General features: G+C 41.1%; 2 protein-coding genes across 10 annotated transcripts in view; one reads left to right on the top strand and one right to left on the bottom strand.

Moving 5' to 3' along the window:
* The window catches only part of KANSL1L (KAT8 regulatory NSL complex subunit 1 like), a 57,940-nt gene that overhangs the window by 21,669 nt on the left and 14,433 nt on the right, over positions 1–21,838 (bottom strand). For 7 of the 9 annotated variants that reach the window (XR_006169540.1, XM_042822705.1, XM_042822703.1 and 4 more), the window contains 4 exons: positions 17,442–17,583; positions 13,539–13,736; positions 10,796–10,914; positions 5,773–5,974 (listed from right to left, as the gene is read on the bottom strand). Coding sequence is in view for 8 of the 9 variants with exons in the window: in XM_042822705.1 (XP_042678639.1) it covers positions 5,773–5,974; positions 10,796–10,914; positions 13,539–13,736; positions 17,442–17,583 (661 nt within the window). In the remaining variant the exon portion in view is untranslated. The remainder of the gene's footprint in view (positions 1–5,772; positions 5,975–10,795; positions 10,915–13,538; positions 13,737–17,441; positions 17,584–21,838) is intronic. The other 2 variants (XM_042822700.1, XM_042822707.1) reach the window with 2 other exon arrangements.
* Positions 1–21,838, top strand: part of RPE (ribulose-5-phosphate-3-epimerase) — a 58,451-nt gene that overhangs the window by 26,420 nt on the left and 10,193 nt on the right. The window contains exon 7 of the transcript XR_006169541.1: positions 15,664–15,755. The gene's annotated coding sequence lies outside the window, so the exon portion shown is untranslated. The remainder of the gene's footprint in view (positions 1–15,663; positions 15,756–21,838) is intronic.

Genomic DNA, 21,838 nt, shown 5'->3' with positions numbered 1-21,838 from the left:
AAATCAGGGTTAGTGATTAATTTTTGACCAAATAAACCCAAAGAAGGAAAAGACTTTTTAACCCATGATGATATGTTTTGTAAAAATGCTGTCTAGACATTAGGAATAGATGTGATCAGTAGAACACTACAGAAATACCATAACAAGCTACAACTGCACTGCTGTGAAAAGCACACTTCAGGTGTTTCATTGTGGAAAAGAGACTTTTCAGACTGACTGGCTTAACATAAACCTGACAGAGACAGATTATGTTTTACTGGCAATAGCTAAAGGAGTTCCCCCTTCCTTCCTCCCCAGCAGACAACAGTCTTAACACGCATTCAGAACAGTTGAATGCACAGGAATGTTACTTTTTTTCCAGGCAGTATTTATTGGTTCTGTCTTTTACTTCTAATTTTACTTTTATACACACATACATACGTATATACACATGTACATATATATATAAAAGTATTTGTATTATATTTACTATAGTACTGTGTTTACTGTATTTATATTTACTCTATTTCCCATATTTATATGTATATTTATTTTTCATACATGTGTGTATATATATATATATATATATATAAACTTCCAGAGTTAGATAGTAATTTTATCAACTGGCAATTTCACTTACAAACTTGGTAAGCCATAACAAAGGAACTGTACCCCACACCAGAAGGCTGACACACCCTCAGAGGTATACCACTTTCTCAGAAGCAGGGTGCATCCCCTTTTTGAAGCCTCTTTGCAAGAGACTTGGCACCACAACAACATTCCTTGTACTCATGGCCTTTGAGAAGCCAGCAATGCCAGTGAGCTATGCAGAGGCAGGTGGCAGAGCCAATATCTAGGGATACCAATGAGAGGAATGACAACCAGTAGACTCCTTTCACAGCAACTAAGGAGAAATAGCTGCTTCACTGAAGGCAAACTTTCTAGCTGGCTAGTGAATAAAATGCTTGATAGTTACTATTCTACACAGGATTTCTGAACAGCCTCTTGTTTCATTTGGTTTTGTTTTAAAATGTAGAGACTGAGTGAGCTAGAGAAACCAGCAATTGTCACTTTGCTTCTATCTGTACTAGATGGAAATGGGACACGACAGTTTGGATTTTGGGTGGTCCTATGCAGAGCCAGGAGTTTGACTCTATCCTTGTGGGTCCCTTCTAACTCAGGATATTCTATGATAACACAGAATTCACCTGTATCTCCTGTAATGCAAATAAACAAGCCACAACAACATGGGACAATCTGGCCAGAGGAAATGGAAGTGGGTGGCTAAAATGTTCGCCTTAGTTCCTGACTTTCAGAGTGTTGGCAACTCTGCAAATTTACATTCCAGCCTTCTCTATGTGTGCCTCAGTCCACACAACCACATCTTCCTCCAGCACATGGAAATAGAGAATACAAAGGGAATTTTCAGCTTAAAAACACACACGGTGCTCCAGAACTCTGCAAAGAAGTGGAGAGGACCCAAAGTTATAGTCCTTAGATCTCACTCCTCTTTTGCCTCTTACCTTTAGCTATTACTGTATAATGTTTTAATGGATTAAGCCACTACCTAGTCCCAGTGATATCTCTTGATAAAGCAACTCTCAACCAAACTTAAGTGCCATTAGGTAGGATGTGAGAAGCAAAATGTCCTGGTAAAACACATTCCTTGTTATGAAAGAAACCCTGCAACAAACCACACAGATCAAATACACTCTAGTAAACAGCATGGCATGTCAGCTGAGCGAAGACCTCTCTGAGACTGAGTAGCAATAATGCTTATTGGCTGCTTTTAAATAAACTTACCAGAACTTTTGAGGTCTCTAAGATACATTTAAATCCTCCAAGTCTGGGCAAAAAAACAAAGCAAGAGGCAAAGATATTCCAGGTCCTCACTGCAGGAAGAATATTTGCAGGAGCACTCAGGTATTTGACACTGGAGAATCCACAGTGGGCGTGGGTAGGAAAGAAATTATAAAAGCAGCAACCACTGGGAAAAGATTCAACAGCAGCTCAGTGTTTCACATGAAGCAATCTCAGGATTCCAGCCCCCGTCCACAAGCACGCATCCTCCTCCTACAACGTGGCTGCAGTTTACTCCTTTGTGTTACCCCACACAAATGTTTTTAACATTCATTCAGAACTCTTGCTGCTGAAATGTGTCACTACAATCACGTTGTCCACTCTGAAACAAACTGCATCCCAGGATTTACTGTGTGCATGGATTATTTTGAGTGGCCTGTGCACTGACTCACAATCAAGAAACGGCCTACGTTCTTACTGAGATATTTAGATCATGAAGGAAGACAGATACAAAACAGATAGCACTGCCAAAAGATGACTCACAGATCATCTTGTTCACTCATTCTGAATTAGTGGACAAGCAGATTTGTCCCTAAATGATGTCTCATGTTCCTGAGGACACTGGATGGTGGCAGATAAGCCAGACACCCTGCATCCTGTTTTATTTATCCCCATTACAGTCTAGCTATCATGTTGATCTGGAGAGTCTTCTAGAGTTGCAGACAATTTCAAGGAGTCATCTCTTTTTGTACTGGTACTTGCATAAGCTCTATGCTTTCTTTCAGATACTACTCTGTGTAAGCATTATCTAAAATACAGGGGAAGGAGTTGTCTTCTTCAGAGTTGAAAGGTAGCAAAGCAGAGGACAATACAGTGCATCTCTCAACAGGCACTGGGCAGATACTACGTCACTAAATGCACAAACTTTTGACAGCACTGTAAATGTATGCAGCATGGCAGTAGAGAGAGAAAAAACATGGCTCTCTTCCCAGTGACCTTTGTGAACCAACAAATGGGACAGCAGTTCAACTTCATACTTCCCTTTTCCTAACGCGTGTGTTGGGTGCTGCAGGGGAGAATGAACTTCCCAAAAGAATCTGAACAGATGTGAAGGACAATGCTGTGATTGCCATCAGATAAACAAAGAATATACAGTCAGTCATCTGTTCTGAAAAAAACAAATTCCTCCAAGATAAGCCAACATTTCTTACATCTCCTAGAGAGCAGTCTCCGCGTTTTGCTGTGCTTTCTCTAGCCAGAATTCTCTAGTTCTCATTTGCTCAGATCCCTCCACAGAGCAGCACTGCCCACCAGCACAGCTTGGCACTCACTAGTGCTGAGGCTGGCTGAGGAGCTGCAATGTTCAGAAGATCCCACCTTCTCTTTAGACACTGGCAAGCTGGGCTCTGTTAACCGCACAGCTGCTGCAGGGACACGGCAGCAAGTCTTCCTCAGCTGCAGCTTGCTATCAAGCCAATGTCCTTAAAGAAATGGGAGTCTGCAGACACCATGGTACCACAAGCTATATAAATACCTAAAACTTGAGAAAATATGGGACAACAACTTGCCAGAGGCAGCACAGTAACACTGTATTAAAAACCCAGCTATTTGCTGTGTTTGTAAGGAATAACTCATTTTTCAATGAAGAGCCATAGCAAATGGGTTGGACTGCCATTTGGGATATAAACACATTTTGAAAGGAAATCAATTCCAGAGGCTGTTCCCCGTTTTGCAGTCTTACCCCGTCTAATCTACAACTCAGTCCAGGTTGATATCCAGCATTCTTGTATTTCAAGCTGAACAATCTCATCAACAGCTGGGTAACCAAGTGTAGCAAGTGCAGCATTAAGAAAGTGACAGAACCTGTCAGAATGAAATTTCTTCAATGAAACAATACTCTTTCGATGGCTCTTAATTGAGAGACCTGATAACCACTTAGGTTTGATTGTCAGAACATGGTGCAAACGTCCAATCCAATTTTATCACTCGCTTCCCCAGCAGAATCACTGTTATTCTGTTTTCAACCAACACTGTATGTGCCTTTGTTAACTGCTTTACCTTAATTTTGAAAATTTTAATTGAGTTTGGCACTTGCATGAAGTCTGAAACTGACAGCTTGATTGCTGCCACTACCTATTTTCTCCTGGAACATGAGCAGAATCCCTCTGTAGCACAATGACACAGTTCTCCATCAGCCCCTTGGTAAACTCTGCATGTAGAAAGCGAAGTATAACCACAGGTTTCTGTGCTGAGAGCCACAGTAAGTGAAAATTACACAGCATGTACAGGCAGCCACAACAAGCTGGCTAAGGCTAGCAATGATTTCAAAAACACTTAGAGGCAGGCTTCTGATTGTAAAGCTGAAGAAGGTGCATTTGAACTGCAACCTCAGTGCACACATTTCCAGTATCTATTGACAGCATCTGAGCTGCTTGGCCTTCAATCACCTCGAAGATGCTGAGATTCAGAGTCAATAAGCAGATCATCACCAGGCAAGAGGAACAAACTAGCAGATCTCTCCTTCCATCTATGAGGTCCATTACTAAAGCTCAGCAACTGTAAAACTGAGCCCTAGGTATTTGGAAAGCAGCCTAGAGATTCCAAACCAATGAGATTCTGGATCCCATCACTGCAGAAGGAGTATTAAAACTTCAGTCATGTCCTGAATTCCAAAATTTTAGACTGAAATTCTTTGAACGTGGCACCAAAGCTGGCTTCCAGTTAACTAATGCTAAAGGCTCCTCTGCAAATACGGGAACGCTCATTTTTTTGGAGGGAGAGTGAAAGTGGTCATTGTTAAATGGAAAGCTGCAAGATCTTCTGTTCAATAAGCTCTGGGAGGAGTTTTTACTGCCAAAGAGAAACACCTTTGGACATCTCTGCATCTTCAGTGCAGACACTGGAGGTGGCTTAATGTATGGAAACCCAGCACCAGAAATGTAACAAACAAGGAGTACACACGGAATTACTGCAGATCCAACCGATCACCGATCACTTAAAAACATCTCCCTTCAGTCCTACAGTCTGTGTAAAATACTGATGACCCAGAGCTGCTCAGCTCTACGGCTGGCTGAAGATAAAGGTGTAACTCTGCTTTGTATTCCCACCAATGGTCTCCAGAAACAAAGTTTCTGTTCACAAGCTTCTGCTGCAGAAGGTGCTGAATCAGCACACTCAGGTAACAGCCTTGCAGGGGAAACTTCATCCCCAGACCACTGGTACACCTAGCATTTTCTAGACAGCAGAGAAGACACAGAGACTGCTGTCAATACAGCACTGCTTCTAGAAGATGAAGTATGAAGAAATTAAAATCACTTTGGATTAACATTGCTTTAAAGAGTTCATGCTGTCTCCGCCCCCAAATTGCTGCTTTAAGCATTACAGCTAAATAAATTGATTATATTCCACTAACAGCAATATGCTATTAATATCAGATATGAACTTGTCTTGCATAACTGTGTTTTTTCCCCCATTTTAAAAGAGGAATTCCCTTGTAATGCAGAGAATTTGTTAGAGTTTTAAAGCACTCATGAAACACCATGGAAGAAGTAATGTATCTAATCAGGAACAGCAAAAAACGGAAACAAGATTAAGATATTGCCACTTAATTTCCTAGAAAATAATGTGCCACCAGCTGTGTAAACTTTCCTGTAGCTAAAGCAAATATTCTGATAACAAGCAGGCAGCTGATTTAGACCGAAGTCTGTTTCCTCAGCAGTCAAGCCTCCCAAAGAAAATCTTGAGTTGTCCTCTGACTGGATTTTAAAGATAGCCTAGCATTAAATTATCTGAAAAGCAGGATTCTGAGCAATCTTTGGTTTTTACGTTCAACTCATTAACTCTGAGCTCCTGCTGGCACACCTCTACGCTGCCTGAAAGTAACACATAAGCAACACAGCGTGCACCGTTCTTCTGACACACAGACAGACATGTGCAGACTCCAGCAGCTGGACTCTGCTTTTGTCTCCTGAAGAGAGACAGGCGAAGGCCTACCTGCTGATTCCAGTCACAGGCACTGTGCATTCTGTAGAGTTTTCTCTTCTGGAAACTGTGAAGTGGCCTCGTTCGGGCAGATGTGCTGACATTAGTCACAGAAAAAGATCTTAGTCTTGTCCTGTCTCTTCTTCTTTTCTTGATGTGCTGATGATCAAGCAACCAGCTGCTTGAAGAGGATACTTCTCTGTTGTCTGAAGCCCTGCAGTTTCATAATTAATGAGAGAGTTAATACAAATGTTAAATATGCTCCATGTGCACCGGCCAAGATTTCAACCTCTGATTAGCATGAGCCATCTAATTCTAAGAAAACGTGACACACACTGAAGTATTTCAGCACACTGCTTCAGGAAAGCACCTGTGTGTTTTGTTTGCTCTTTGACTGAGTCTGTGTTTCATCACAGAAAGAAATGCACCGTTCTTGCTAACTTTTCTAACATTTCTTGTTTTTTCCAAATTCAAGAGCTCTCCCCAGTGCTTCTGATACCTATGAACTTGAAGTTACAACTATTACTTCTCTGCAAACCTACATTCTACACAGTTGTGCTAATACATGGAGACCTAGAATCTTGCCTAAATACTTGGAGATTGCCTGATTTTTTGCTCATGAACTGAAACTTCAGTAAACCTTTACAAACCACTGCTGACTCCTTGTAGGGCTGCAAAGCACTGCAAAACATCTGCATCAAAATCAGGAATTCTGCTCCTTCAGTTTAACCAATACAATGCCATCAAATGTACTTCGTTTTCCCAGGTATCCCAGTCTTATTTTGTTGCTGCAGCAACATCTGCCTGCAAAGGTAAAGGCGTCCTGCAAAAATCACTCAAGTGTGCATTTAGTTTTGCAATACTGGAGACCTTGACTGCAACTCTGAACTGCCCAAGAAGTGCAAACACATGAGATATCTCAGCCTTGGGTCATAACAGTCCATCTTTCTGCAGGAACAATTGTTTTCTCTGCATGAATGGTTATTCCCTTTCATGAAATTCATCTGGTAGGATACAGCTTTATTAGAAAACCTACAACATGCAATAAAACATGAAAATGAATTTATTACAGGGCCGTTTATCAATCTTTTTGAGAAGGAGCTATCTACTAATGGTACATTTTTATTAAGTAGAAGGGCTCACTACGAAAGCTTGATTAAACATCACCCCATGCTGCGCTGTCGTGGCAACGATGTTTTATTGGCATGAATCTGAACTATTCTTCTGACACATCAACCCCCCAACAAGTGATACACACTCAATGACAAATGTGCTAATTGAAAGAAGAATGGTATGTATGTAGAGGAACACACTAGTAAGTGCCGAGACAGAACCCAAAGCAGTGAAGCATGACATTCTTAATGCAAATGCTGAACTTTACAGCTTGAGAAAGAAATACAATACTGCAGGACCACGCGAAAGTTCCATTAAAGTACCTTCTCCGGATGCTTAAAAACTTCTGTTCTTATCTGCCCTGACATCAGGGAGTGCCAAGACCAATTTCTGAACTTCCACTACCACCCTCTTACATGAAAACCATTTGGAAAAGAGTATTAGCACAAAAAGCTCCTCAGTCTCAATTTCTGCAATTGCTGCCTTTGTTCTGGTGTGCTACGTAGGTCACTGATGATCTCTCTGCAACCTTTTCCAGCTGCTCTATTTACCCTCCTGTGCCTTCCAGGAATGCTCAGCTCCTGTTTCAGATGAAGCAGAGTTCTCAGTTCTGTGGTTTGGAGCTGCAATACACAGCAATACCTTTTTCCTGCCACTCATGTAAACAACACTTCCAAGTCAAGGCTGAAGTTATCCATGTATTTAGAGCTTCATGCAGTATAGTTTTCAAAACAGGATTCTACAGAAGAGCAGAGGTCAAATTCCTCTATTTGCTCCTTTCAAAGCTTCTAGGTTGGCCTGTCTTGCACTGCAGACTAGCTGCAGAACAGCGACCTTACAGAATGCACACATGTACTGGAAGCCACAGGACAGGCTCCATTTGTTCTGAACTAAAGATTTTTTTTCCACTCCTCTCTGTTGATAAGGAAGTAATTCTATTAAGGAGCTGCTTCTATGAAGATTTACCCTCATCTGGCTTATCTTTGGATCCAGATTCAATAGAGCAAAGAAAGGCTACATTAAAAAAGAAAACAGGGAAGCCACTAACAAAATCATACCTTGACAAATGGCAATTCAAGTTTACCCACATTTAATCAACCAGGAACTGTACATGTACCACCAATTCCACTGGGAACTCCCAAGTAACCAGCCATACTGCAACCTCCATCGTTACAAACCTCAAAGCACCTCACGTGCAGACTTACTTTAAACATGGACTACATCTTTTGCATCAAGAGCCTACAACGAATTTCAAAAATGTACTAAAGTAAAAATAACAGTTAAAACAGCAATACCATCCCTTCTTTTTCCATCTTCAAAATCCTAAAAATCACCTTACTTTCAAGTTGATTTTGATTTCTACTTTCTAAAATACACAATAAAGTCAGTCAGTGCTCTGGAAAAAGTGAGGGGAGAATTAGCCAAGAAATGAAGTTAACTTCAGCATGTAACTGCTTGATTTAACTGCACACTAAACAAGGACACCAATAAAATACAAAAAGAAATGGAGCACACTCAAAACCACAAGTAGGAGTCAGTGAACTTCCTTTTGGGATTCTTAGGACAACTACTCTATGTTGTGCTTAATTACCACCTTTAATGAGATGTATTTATTCACAGGCTTAGAAACATTTCACAATACAAGAAGTGAAAAATTAAAGTAATTCAACTCATTTTCCAGATAACACGTAGAAAAGTCACAAGCCTCTGAGAGTAGCCCTGCTGAGAAGAACTCAGGGATCCTGATAGATGAAAGACTTAAAATGAGCCAGCAGTGTGTGTCTGCAGCCCAGAAGGCCAGTGGTATCATGGGCTGCATCAGAAGAAGGATGGCAGAAGGGTGAGGGAGGGGATTGGTCCTCTCTGCCCTTGTGAGCCCTGTCTGGAGTACTGCATTCAGGTCTGACACCCCCAGCACAGGAGGAATGTGGAGCTATCAGAGAGGGTCCAGAGGAGGGCCGTGAAGATGATCAGAGGGTTGGAGCACCTCTCTTACGAAGACAGGCTGAAGGGACTAAGCTTGTTCAATCAGAGAAGAGAAGGCTGTGCAGAGACCTCATTATGACCTTCTACTATTTAAAGGGAAATCACCTTTTTACACAGGTAGACAGCAACAGGACAAGGAGAAACAGTTTTACACTAAAGGAGGGAAGATTTAGATTAGGGAAAGTGGTGAGGTGCTAGCACAGGCTGCCCAGAGTGGATACGGATGTTGTGTTCCCAGAGGTGTTGAAGGCCAGGTTGGATGGCCCTGAGCAACCACGTCTAGTACTGAATCTAACTGGAGGCTGGCAGCTCTTGGATGGTATAGCTTGGATGATATTTGAAGCTCCCTTCCAATCCAAGCCATTCTGTCATTCTACGATTGTGATTCTTTGATTCCCTCCCAGCAGCTAACTTACCACCTCCAGTTCAGAGCTACAGCACTGAGAAAATCCTCCATGTCTTCCCATTCTTCCTTTGGTTGTTACAGAGCACGGGTAGAAAATGACCCGCCTTAGAGAGTGCGCTCCCTGAGCTGCTCCAGCAACTGTGCTGCTCATAAAAGGGAAAGAGGGCTGATTTTGGACAGTTCCTGACAAATGTCTGATGGAAAGTAAAATGCAGAAGAGCAGTGGCTTGAAGTTGCATCATTAGTGTCCCTCATCACGAAGTAAAATTCATTCACATCTAAAAACACTTAAAAAACAGGACTCCTTCCTCGTCCGTTGCACAAGGAAGTCACTGAGTCATTTCTAATGGTCTTAATTCTTCTCTTCTTCCACATACCCATCAGGGCAGCTTTTATTCCAGAACTCAGTGGAGTATTCTGATTTTTCCCTGCATTACTTGTAAACAACCACTAGATCAGGAACACAAATGCCACATGACAGGACCTCTTCATCCTCAAATTTAGGGCACAGTCACACAGTCGCTTTGGCAACAGACGGCAGTTAAAAGAAGCTGCCCATCCAAGCTGCTCATTATAATCTCCTCGTGGGAAGCTACAGCTTCTGCAGCAAAGCTGCTGAAAAACAGACGGTGTGACCAGCCCTACATGGAACTGGGAGCCAGGGAATTACGTTCTGCTGCCGACACTGCCATAAAGCCCCTGGCCCTAATAGTGAACGCCTTCTTCAGCCACTTGATCTTAATCAAGACCTGTGAATAACTCAGCTATGCCCTCATCCCTCCAGTCACCTTACCAAGAGAAATATTGTATGTACCCAGGTCTTTTGTAAGATAGGACTGTAAATAATAATCTTAATAGTGTTTTGAGATTAATACAGAAAAGTACCTGCAGGGTATTTTAAAATGAACAAACACAGGATAAAGTTACTAAAACTTATGGCATAGTATTAAGAAATGTTTGCCTACAGCATTAATTTCAAGCTGCTACATCCTTTCATCCCGGAAAAGTAAGCCCATGAAAGATTAGCTGGCAAAGATTCATTTAGCCTCAAACTGAAGATGTGCAAACTGATGAAGCTATTAGAAATAAACAGACCCTGACCCACGTTGAGGTACAAGTGGCAATGGCACTTGTAATGTAAACAGTAAAACACAATGGCGTGTGTTTTACTAATCCAGTGAAATCTAATTTGTCAGCTTCCTAGTAATTAAGGTGAATCATGATGACAGAATCCACTGAGTCTAAAATATGTAAAAATAGTGTGCAATTTAACGAGTCCTTTCACTACTGCACAGATACATTCTTCGTCCCAGGACTTACTTGAGTGGAATTACGGTGATAGCATTATCTTATGATGTCTTTAAGAAAACAAAAATATACTACAGCTTTCCAAGCTCAACTTTGTCACTCTTGAAGCTTACAAAGAGCAGTTCTTTCTTTCTAACCTAATACCATAAGGATTATTTGTTGAATTTATGTAACTTTTCCAATAGTTATTCCCAAAGAAAATAACACCGTACTGTCACCTACCTGAAGGAGATGCCATTGACCAGCTGTCTGTGCCTGCAAGTTTTGGATGAGAGAGAAGAAGCTGGAGACAGGTTGAGCGGAGCAATGAGGCTACTGATGATTTCACTCAGTTGTGCACTCTGCAAAAAATAAAAACACAGAAGGTAGTCAGACTTCTATCCATACTCAACGGCTCCTGGGCTTCTGTTGCGTTCCCACTCAAGATTCCAATCTCATACATCATGGAAGAATCGTATTTAGTCTCTTCTTGTGAATAACCAAGAGCTGCATGTTTATTTTCTTCCACATTATGCTCAGCTATAAAAACAAACAAACAAAAAAACCCACCCCTCAACTACCTGCCAAGGACACCGAATAAATAATACACCAAATAGATCTGTGATTTCGGTACTGCAGCCAAAGATTGTTAGAACAGCAGAAGAAACCAGAACTTTTTACAGCTGATGTTACAACAGCTGCAGCTCAGAAAGCATTTCAACGGGAAAAAAAAAGTCTGCTGTCTACTTATGGCACATTTTGTTCACTCAAAAGTATGCGCTCTTGTTAAGAGAATACTCTTCATTGCTCACGGCAGTAAAAACAACAACAGAAACAAAGAAAAATCCCACAAAGCCACCATTTTTGTTTTATTCTCTATTTTTACAGGAAGACTACTGTAGCTATGGACAGAATGACTAAAATCTTCCAACGACCTCAAAACCACTGCCTTCTAAAATCGCCCCAGAAGAAAGGCAGGTTATTTGGTAAGACCAAGAGCTCCCTACAAAGCACCGAGTTGTGGCCTGACTCCAGATAACGTTTCACAATGGTTTTGTTTAAAATGTCAGACCTTCATGGTTATTCTGACAATAAATGCAGCCCGCAGCTTGCTTAGAGGAAACTGCTGTATACTGAACACAAAGGCAATGGATCTGAAATGGCATACATGCTTCTTAAACTTCTTAAATCACTTTGTACGCTTTTCAGTCAGAACTGATTGCTCAAAACAAGAATGGCCAGAGGCGACCCAAGTGACTTCTGCTTGCATTTCTAGGCACTATCGTTTATACAGGGAGAGGCTGAAAAAATTATTTTCCAGTTAATTACAAGTCATGCCTTTTCTGTTAATGTTTAAGTGATGCATTCCGGTCATCGGGTAAAAATTGCAGGACGGAATAAAACATTCAGGGACAGATTTCAAAGCACAGAAATAGCAATTTGGTCATAAAAGATCTAGACAAAGCAAACAAGATGTGAGTAACATATTTATCAGATTGATTTCAAAATCTCAACAAGCATTCAATCTGTACGAAGCAAAGACTCCACTGAATGGAAAAGCACCACCACAATGGCAGACATCCAAACTGCAAGGAAAAAATTACACGTTTTTAAGATGTTGCACAGCTACGTAGAGAACTCAAAAACAGTCTTTAAAAAAAAGAAAAAAAAAAAGGAAGGCTCAGTCATTTTGTATTTTACCTTTTTTAAAAGCAGATTGAAGAATTCTGTGGGAATGTGTATAGAAATACTTCAGCCTACAGCATGGCTCTTCTCAACGTGAAGAAACCCAGACCTTAGGGCCCAGGTTAACTTACAGAACTAATCATCAAAAACCCCAGCAGATCAAATCCCAAAGCTTAGTGCAGTACAAAAGGAAGAAATCCGTGTGAACCCAGAGATGCACTGTAAGAAGAACACCTGCAAGTCATTTTCAGACCATCACATTTCTTGGAGCTCTGTAACTACTTGGGTACCAGTAAACGCACTGCTAGTACTTAATTAGTCAATGTTTTACGAGAAGAAAAGTGTGTTTAATTCTCCAAGTAGTTACTTAGGAGGGGGCATTCACCACATTCTAAAAATGCTCTTGGTTTACCTTGTGCAATTGCCAGCACTGTGCATGTAAATTTCCTGTTTCATTGCTTCCTCACTCCTGTCTGTTGTGGCTGAAATCCATCAAACAGGGGAAGCACTTTAAGAACAGGAAAGTATGACTATCAAATAAGAAAAATTGGCACAGAGATTCAGGAACAGGAATGGTAACTAAAGCCACTCTTACTCCATTTAAACAACATGCACATGAGCAAGAATTTACTGTGGCAGAGCAACATATTAATACTTTAGTTAATAGCTTTTGTTAGATTTGCTTTACACTAACTGCAGAAATTAATTCAGGAAACAGTGTTCCTGTATCTCCTTGCAATGTGACCCTGCAATATGAAACCTTGCTGGAGTCTACATTGTATTTCCTGGAATTAACCTTGGAAATAAGTGGAGCAGCATGAACCGAAACTCCTCTCTACACCTACACTCTGCCTATGAAATACTTGCAATTCCTCAGCTCCTCACTGGATTGCTACGATGCTCGAAAAGCCAGACCAACAATGACACCCAGTTGGAGCTTTTCTACATACCTCCATCCTCAGCTTCAGTCTTTCATCTCACAGAAGTATTTCCTGAAACAATCTGTGGCAACCCTACCCTAAACCTAAACATAATGAAGAGGCAGGTTTGGGGGTAGCTATTAGAAGTGGTTACGTGGCCGCTTTGATGGAAACCAAGTGGTAACACAGACACATCAGGAGTAACAGATTAATTTGTAAACCTGGTGTACAACGTATTTATTTAAACCCTTGAATGCAACAGCACCCACTCTCAGGAGTGCAAAGTAGCTTCTTTTTCAGAAGCATCACCTTGGAACCTGCCCTGTTCCTGCAGTCAATCATTCAGCTCCATCGACTGTTGAGTTCTCATTTTACTTTACCTGTTTCTCTATGTTTCGTAAAAGCAGGGTAGGGCTGCTGGGTGACATTTCAAAGTCATGCTCCGGCAAAGAATCCTGTCTCTCAATGGCAGCTTGCGAATTCCCTGTGGCGTTTAATAAAGCTTCTTGGTCTGTCAACTGTATTTGCTTCTTCAAAATGTCTTTTGGAAATGGGAATTCTTCTAAGATCACCATCCCCTAGACAACAGCAATTGAACACAGTTGGTTGACAACGAATTAACCCTCCTAAACCATGTTTAAGGGGTGGCTGAACCTGGCACCTCCCCCTCAAATCTTCCCAGCTACTCTGGAGCACTTGGACTAGGTTTTAGATACACTCAACAGCTCAAATACAGAAAGAGTCAGTATTTTTATTAATGAAAAACTGCATCATTCATGCTACTCCCTATAACAGCAACCACACTACAGTGTTATACCACCGCTTAAACATCTGTGCCAAAATTCAAATCAGAAATTCATACTTATTAAAACTACATGCTCGTTTGCCTGCTGTTTTAAGAAGAGGTTCTTCTGCAAAAACAACCACTCTTTGAAGTTGATTATACTTTTTGCATCCAATACATTTCTCTGAAGCATTTTAAAGTGTTCTTTTTTTTCTTATTCTTATCCATGCTCTAAACAAACATTAAGGTTTCAAGAGAAGGACACAAACCAAAACAAAAGCCTTTCATACTTTAATAATTGATTTTTAAGGTGAGCATTTTTAGAGCTTTGGAATTACAGAGGCAGTGATCCTAAATGTTCTAGCAATCTCATCACTTTTGCAGGCAATCTGCACAAATCCAATGGGAGACACAACTTATCATCTGCCCAGTAAGACAGCTGCAACTTTATTTGGTAGGGAACCAAAAGTTTCAGGAACTGAACTGGGAAAAGAATAATGCCACTGTGCTTTTCACATGACAGATAAGAAAATTCCAAGTGTCAGACATATTCCCAGGTAACATCTCTGTTGGTTTGCTTCAGCAAACTTAAAACATGAACAGTAAGCAAAAAGAACTCTGAAACAGCCAACAACAGTTCCTCTGGCAGCCCCCTGCTTTGTTACTGTCTTGAGGAATAATTCCAATACGTAGAAACAGCTATGCTGCCTCTGCAGGCATTACCCAAAGAGATTGGGCTCCCTCCATTATTCTGCTTCCAATCTGTCCTTCTGGTGAGACCATTCCATCAAAAGGCAGGGGAAGACCATCATTACATGAACACACCATTTCTTTTAGAAGGACAGACTTCACCTGGGACACGTTTGTTGAACATTAAAGCTCCTGCAGTTTTACTCACACCTTGCACTCCTACCTCAGCAACAACTTGCTCCAAATCAAAAGCAATGTTGAAAGAGGCTTCAAAGAAGAGACTAGGAGAAAATGTAAAGTGGACCTGCTATCCTTGCATCTCTAACTTATTCCTCTGTTTCGATTCAAAGCTGACAATAAATATACTCTAAAAGCAAACCCAGGTGCTTAAAAACTTGTATCCAAGCTCAAAACACCCATGGAGATTCTGGATTTCCGTCAGGTCAACATGAGATTTTCCACATTCACTGTTAGGCAGTAGCCCACCATCTGTGCTTTTCGATTTCTGGCAGATGGAAGCAAACGCAGACAGTATCATACTGTAATCTGCAGACCACAGCAGTTACGCTCAAGGAAGTTCAAGGATAGCCTTAATTTTAATGAGCCACAGGACAAAGTAGCCCAATAGCTTTAGAACAAAAGACAGCAAAATAAATAAACAAACAATAAATCACAGGTCAGCATGGAAAGAGGGAAAAAATAACCCACAGCAGTCTGAAACACAAACTCTGATATGAGAGGAAGCACACAGGAAACTCAAAGAGAGAACCCCCCACAGCTATTTCCACTGGAATTTTGTTTTTTTAAAGCTGCAAAATCCCAGTGACAAGCATGGAAAGCAGAAAGCAGAAAAGTAAATTGAAGAACAGTATGAAAAGGAGTAGACAGAAATAGGTACATAAGAAAAGATAAATGAGGAACAGGAAAGGATTAGGAGTCTAACGCTGGCTATAAAGGAATTCTAACACTGGTCACAACCAGTAGGTTTTGGCAACCAACTCCCAACTAAATCTTATTGTTTTATTTGGCAGATTTTCTAAACGGATGGACTCAGAGCTCCAGAGCCACTACTTCTACGCATACAAGGATGCAGCAGACACAACAGAGAAGGCCAGGAAACCTGGTAAGTTAACTATCTCCCTTCCTATTGTGTTCTGCTGTTAGAGGAGTGATACTCTGCTTGAGTTATTGTTGACTGGCTATGAATCACATTTTTTCCCACTCAAAACACAAAGAAGACACTTTAAAACTATTAAGCAGCATGCAAACTCCAATGATATTGTGTAACTACTCTGTAGCCACTAAATCAAAACAAAGAGCTCTTCTGTCAGTCCACATGACCTTCCATAACTGCTGCACCAGCATGCTATGAACATGTGAAAAAAAAAAAAAGGAAGAAAAAAAAAAAATCAGAGCCAAAGAGTGTTTGTCTACCTTCTGTATGAGACACAATGCCAAATACCTAACAGCACAGCTGGTAAAAGGGGCATGAAGTTTGCAAAAAGGAATGCTACTAAAGATCTCCAGCAGGAAGAAGGCTAGGCTCTGAGCCAACGTGCCACCTAATGCGAAGAAAATGCATGACTGAAAGAATGCTCTCTCGTTTCTCTGTTATTTATTTCTCACTGTTCTGCAGCCCTTGGGACCCATGCCATCTTAAAGTCTGATTCTGGGCATATTGGAGTGTGAGTATTTGGTATTCTGGACATTATTACAATATGGATATTCTCACCGTTCAGCAAAGTACAAAATCTCCTTTTGCCTCTATGGGCAGAAAGGCAGGAAAGACCCTCAAATAGAGGTTCTTCAAATATTTTCTTTCTTAAGGAAAAATGTGACCGTGGAGACAAAGTTGGATATGTGAAGATGGATTTTGAGAGCTATAAATAGAGAGGAAATAATAATCCTTTATGTGATCAGAAGGAAATGCTCTCTAGCACGATTTCCTTTCTTTCTCTTCCTTTCCTCTCTAGCATGATTTCATGATTTCCCTCCTTTCTCTTCCTTTCCTCCCTCAAAATCTCATGTTCAGTCACATAAAACCTAAAGCATCTCCCTGCTCCTCTCTATCTGGGCTTATCTGACCATAGCATAGATCACACAACTTTTATGTGGCTCACTAATGATGAGTCCAGAAGCCCTACTCTACAACCTGTTACTATCACACCACCAGAATTATCACAAGTTTTGGCTTCTTGTGTGTGAGACCAACCTGAACAAGCCATTACATTGATAGATAGATAGATTATTAATGTTTCAGGAATGTGACTTTACCACTGTCTAGCCAGTTTGATTTACAAAAGCTAGCACATGAGTTATACACGTTGGAATTTTAGTAATAATTAATCCTTGACCTGTTCAAAGTGCTGTACAAACATTAACTAACTAATCCTTAGAATAAGCATGCACTGTAAATAACAGAAAAAGCCCCCAGACGCCCACGATGCAAAAATGAATAGCCAAACACCCCTCCCAAAAAACAAATCTTCTTCCATAGAGGAAAAAAATAGTGGGATAAATGACATGGCTTGTTCCAGGGCCCTGAAAGTCACTAACAAAGTCCCCAACTACTACAGATAGGAAGTTAAGAGTCCCTGACTCTCAGTCCTGTGTTGATGCCTCAAGGGTACAATACTTTTTACCTTTTGATGTCTTTCCTATCAACCTCTGTGTGCAATAGTCTGCTTATATACAAGAATTCCAGGGCAAAACAAACAACAACAATGAGGAATCAAAGAAATAAACATTACAAGAAACACTATTACAAAAAAATAATCAAAAAGCCCATTTATGAGCTAACAGACAATACCTTGGTGGCACGTATCTGCCTGTGAAGGTCAGTTAGTTGTTGGATTTTGTATTCTAGTTCTGAAATCTGGGCTTGAAGCCATGTCCAACGGCTGCCAATTCTAGCTCTGTCTGCAAGCCACTTCCATTCAGAAGTATAGCTGCTGTGAAGACAAAATGCTGGTTAGTCCAAAAATAAAGATAACCACATTTGCACAAGCACATTTTTGACAGCTGCTCTGCCTCGTGGTGGAAGCGTCTCAGTTGCTTTCAGAAGATACCCATCCAGTTTCACATCAGCTGCTTTCTGTAACTGCAGAACTTGCTCAAACCAGTACAGTGTTCACAGACCATTCCCAGGCAAGGCTACTTTCCTGTTAACACATTATAAACCCAAACCTGACAAAATTACTGAATTATATCAGGTTAATACAGTTTACAGATCTGCACAGAATTCCAGTACCCCACCAGCCAGAACTCAAATCTGTCTGCTGTTCCTCCCACAAGCTTCCAGGAATATCGTTTGCTAACAATTGTAATCTAATAAGACATCACCCAGCAGTGACCAGCCAGGTTTCCAGTTACTGCACCAAAAATAAAGACTTAGTTTATTTTATTCAAGTTACTTGATAAACAGAACTGGGTAAGCGTAGTACAGCTAGATCAAAACTCTTACTGCTGCTAATAAACAGGTGGGTGTTGCAACAGAGGACTGATATGACACTAACCTCATCCCTGCTACCAGAAAACTTAACTCAAACTACATATTAAAGAAATGAATGGTGTAATGGTACCACTCAATACATCCTTTGAATGGTCAGGTAAATTCAAACAGAGACAACTATTTCAAGAAAATGGCTGGTGTATTTTCCCCATCAAAGCTGTTAAACAGTCTGGCAGAACTAAATGAGTGTGAAAGAACTCCTACTGGAAAAGAAGTGCTTTAAATCCAACAAGTTATTGGGATAAACTGCTCGGTCTGAACCGAGCTGCATGACACTACACAGCAAGTTTTACACAGGCTGACTACGTGAGTCCTTGTTCCCCTGCCAATAAAGAATATGGAAGTATCACAAAAGAAACAAAAAAAGACAAACACAAGAATCTAGAAGCAGGTTCTTATAGGAGCACTGCACATCTTCATGCAGAACTGTGTGCTGACTATCTCAACAATGAATTCTGATATTTTCATGCAAAAGGGTACAAAACATTACTCAAAATCTCTCAATGTTCAGTCTCCTTCAGCTGCCCTAAGTAGGAACAGCAGATACAGCCTCTGGTAGATTACATTTAAAATATGTAATTTTCCACCTTTTACTACTAATTGTCTTTCAATTTGTCCCCACATCTTAATCAGAAAATAACTCCACGAAAGCAGGACAATAAGAAGACCAGGTGCAAGAATGTAGATCACATTGATGCTGGATGGAACAGTCTCTGGTGAAGGGTATATTCTAAAACAGACCACAGAGAGGGGTGTAGATCAGAAGCCAAAAACCCCAACACCTGCCCACACAGCTGGGAAACGAAAGGGAATGAGAAGGACCGCAGGTGGCCATACGTCACATATATGGTATGAAATCAGAGTGTGTGGGAATCCATACTCAGATAGCCAGCCCACAACAGAACAACCATTCTTCCAACCTGAAGATGAAGAAATCGTATCTGTACATTATTAAAAAAATCCTCTCCAGAGTTGCATCACGAGTTATTTTTCAAATGCGTGCTTACATAGGGGTTTTTTTTCTCCAGCACAATATTAAATCTTGAATTAACTGCATGTGCTGTTAAATACATTATGTAAATGTTTTTCCTGCTTTCTAGCATACTATGTATTTCTTACGGCCTTAAAGTAAAAGTATGTATGCAATTAAACTCTGCTAGTTTAATTGCTCTGTAATAACAATGTCCTTAGGCTCCTCTGGAAGGACGGCTTCCCACCAAACTAAGCACAGACGTTCCCAGACCAGGCTCACACCAAAGGAAGTGATTTCAGCCTCTCTTCCCTGCCTGCACCTCTGCCACCCCATGCCCAGTGTCAGTGCAAAATATTATGGTAACCCAACAAAATTTTTTAATTGATAAGTCTCTAATTCCTATTACTTTGTAAGGCACAGCCCAACATTCACTCAGTAAATAGATGAGGCAACAAGTACTTGTGGGGCATTGGTGACTGGAAAATAGGCAACATCACATGCATTTTTAAGAAGGGTAAAAAGGATGACTCTGGGAACTATTGACCTGTCAGTCTCACGTCTGTGCCAGGAAAGATCATGGAGCAGATCCTTCTGGAAGGAGCGTCCATTCCAGGGATGGAACACCTCTCCTACAAGGACAGGCTGAGAGCTGGGGCTGTTCAGCACAGAGAAGACAAGGCCTGGAGGCTTTCAAGGCAAGGCTGGATCCCTGGGAAACCTGACCTAGCAGTGTTGTCCCTGTTCATTGCAGGGGAGTTAGAGGAGATGACCTGTAAAGGTCCCTTCCAACTCTAAGAATTCTGTGATCTTTTTATGAACAGGAGGAGATTACTGAATGCTTTTCACACACTATGATAATGAAGCACTAGCGTCCTTCTATCACTTTGTAGATTTAGTTGATGGAGAATGCTGTTTTAAGATGGTACCAGTGAACTCATTAATACTGCAGACACAGAGAAGGAAAACAAGCCCACAAAGGTTACAAACATCACAAGGACTTTTAGTGAAGGAGGAAGTCAGGCAGGAGCTACAGTAGAACAGCTAGGATTGAGACAAGAAAAAAAGGGGCTGTCCCATTTCCTGCATGCAGAGCATCTCAACTTGGTTTGCATGCCTTTGACATCATACATCCCTCACAGGAATTCTGAATTCTGCCAGCAGTTCAATACATGCATCACATTTCCAAAAGCTTCTAAGGTCAGTGCCGGAGTACTGTCAAGTATTTATCTGCGTATAAATGTCCTGCTCTTGGGATGACTCTGGATCTGGAGGTGATCTCCTGCACTGCTTCAGGGCCACGAGAATAGGAAGAAACAGAGTAATACTCATTTTGCAGAAATAAAGCATCTCATGTGAATTTCCCTAGAAAAACAAGCTGGAATTGAATCAGAGGTATCATCTGTGGCTGGCATTTCTGCTGTTTTGGTTGAACTGCAGGAGGTCAATCCTGCCCAACTTGCAACACAAGAAGGACACGCAGTAGAACAAATCACGGAGAGAACAGGCACAAATGCAGAAAGACAAATTATGATCAAAAATGTAACTCTGAAGTTGTAATGCACCACCCCAGTAAGATTGAACAGGCAACTGATGAGCACTAAGCAACACTATCAGTAGAACTGAAAAAAGTTGTTAGTTGTGATCTATAGACAGAAGATATGGAGGAATTCTCCATGCTATGAATCCTTCCTCTCAGCACCTTACAAACCTCAACTCTCCTTCCTTTCTCCCAAAAAAAGAGGAATGAGAGACAAGAACAGATGATGTGTTTGCATAAGCAGACCAACACTGCAGAAAAGCAACAGGACTTTGGGAAGTGTTTTGTTCTACCAGAGCCTCCATGAAGATGAAGGTGAGATTTGTTTTCCAGCAGCGAAGATCAGTCTGTCACAAAGAACAAACCTGGGCAACCTGAGTGCAAAGAGGACATAGCCAGAACAACACTGCTGTTTGGGTATCGCATGGTTTTGTGTTTGGGTTGGTTTTTTTTTTTGGTTATTTACAGGGAAGAAAAAGGGGAGGAATTTAAATCTCTTAGATGTGTTTTATTTTTATAAGCAAACAAAATAAGGAGCCTGAGTAACAGCTCATAACTAATGAAAGGTAACATAGTGATGTCTTAAATGCACAAAAACCCATAGAATCCGGGATTGATAGTTAAGTTCCACATGTATGTTACATCCTGAGAATTAACATGAAATGGAGCCTGCTAGCCTTGTGCTTTTGAGTGAGAACATAAAACGTGCCCCTGCCATGACATGCCTGCAGGGACACTGACAGGATGCTTCCTGCCGAACAGGAAAGGAGGATGCTTGCAGCAGACCCACACCATGACTCCAGAACTTGCCAACCCACAGTACAGTCTCCTTCCTAAAGGTTTGTTCCAAAGAAAATCAGAATTTTCAAGTTACAACGTTCTTTGACAAGGACAAGATAGGGAGCAAGGCATTCACATTGCGTGAGTGGGAGTAACTCCAACTCAAAAATTCTTCATTAAACATCAGAATGGCAGCTGCTCCTGACACTTGTATTTCCACTTGTGCTTTCTATCATGCCATGCCCCCTTCAATTTATTCCCACGTTGTTCTGGTATCAAGTTTGCAGGTGATTTAGTCCCAGAGCAATGCAGTGATCATGACTGCAGCCATGCCTGCTGCTTCTCCTCTAGTGGCAACTCCTGTGCTACCAGACACTCAATGCCAATCATGTGACACTGACGTAT

This window comes from Centrocercus urophasianus, unplaced genomic scaffold (genome assembly GCF_019232065.1).
Source record: "Centrocercus urophasianus isolate 14NV4802_14NV808 unplaced genomic scaffold, USGS_Curo_1.0 seq_20, whole genome shotgun sequence".
NCBI classification, from domain to species: Eukaryota; Metazoa; Chordata; class Aves; order Galliformes; family Phasianidae; genus Centrocercus; species Centrocercus urophasianus.
Note: the sequence above shows the minus strand (reverse complement) of the source record. Positions and strands in the feature narration are given on the sequence as shown.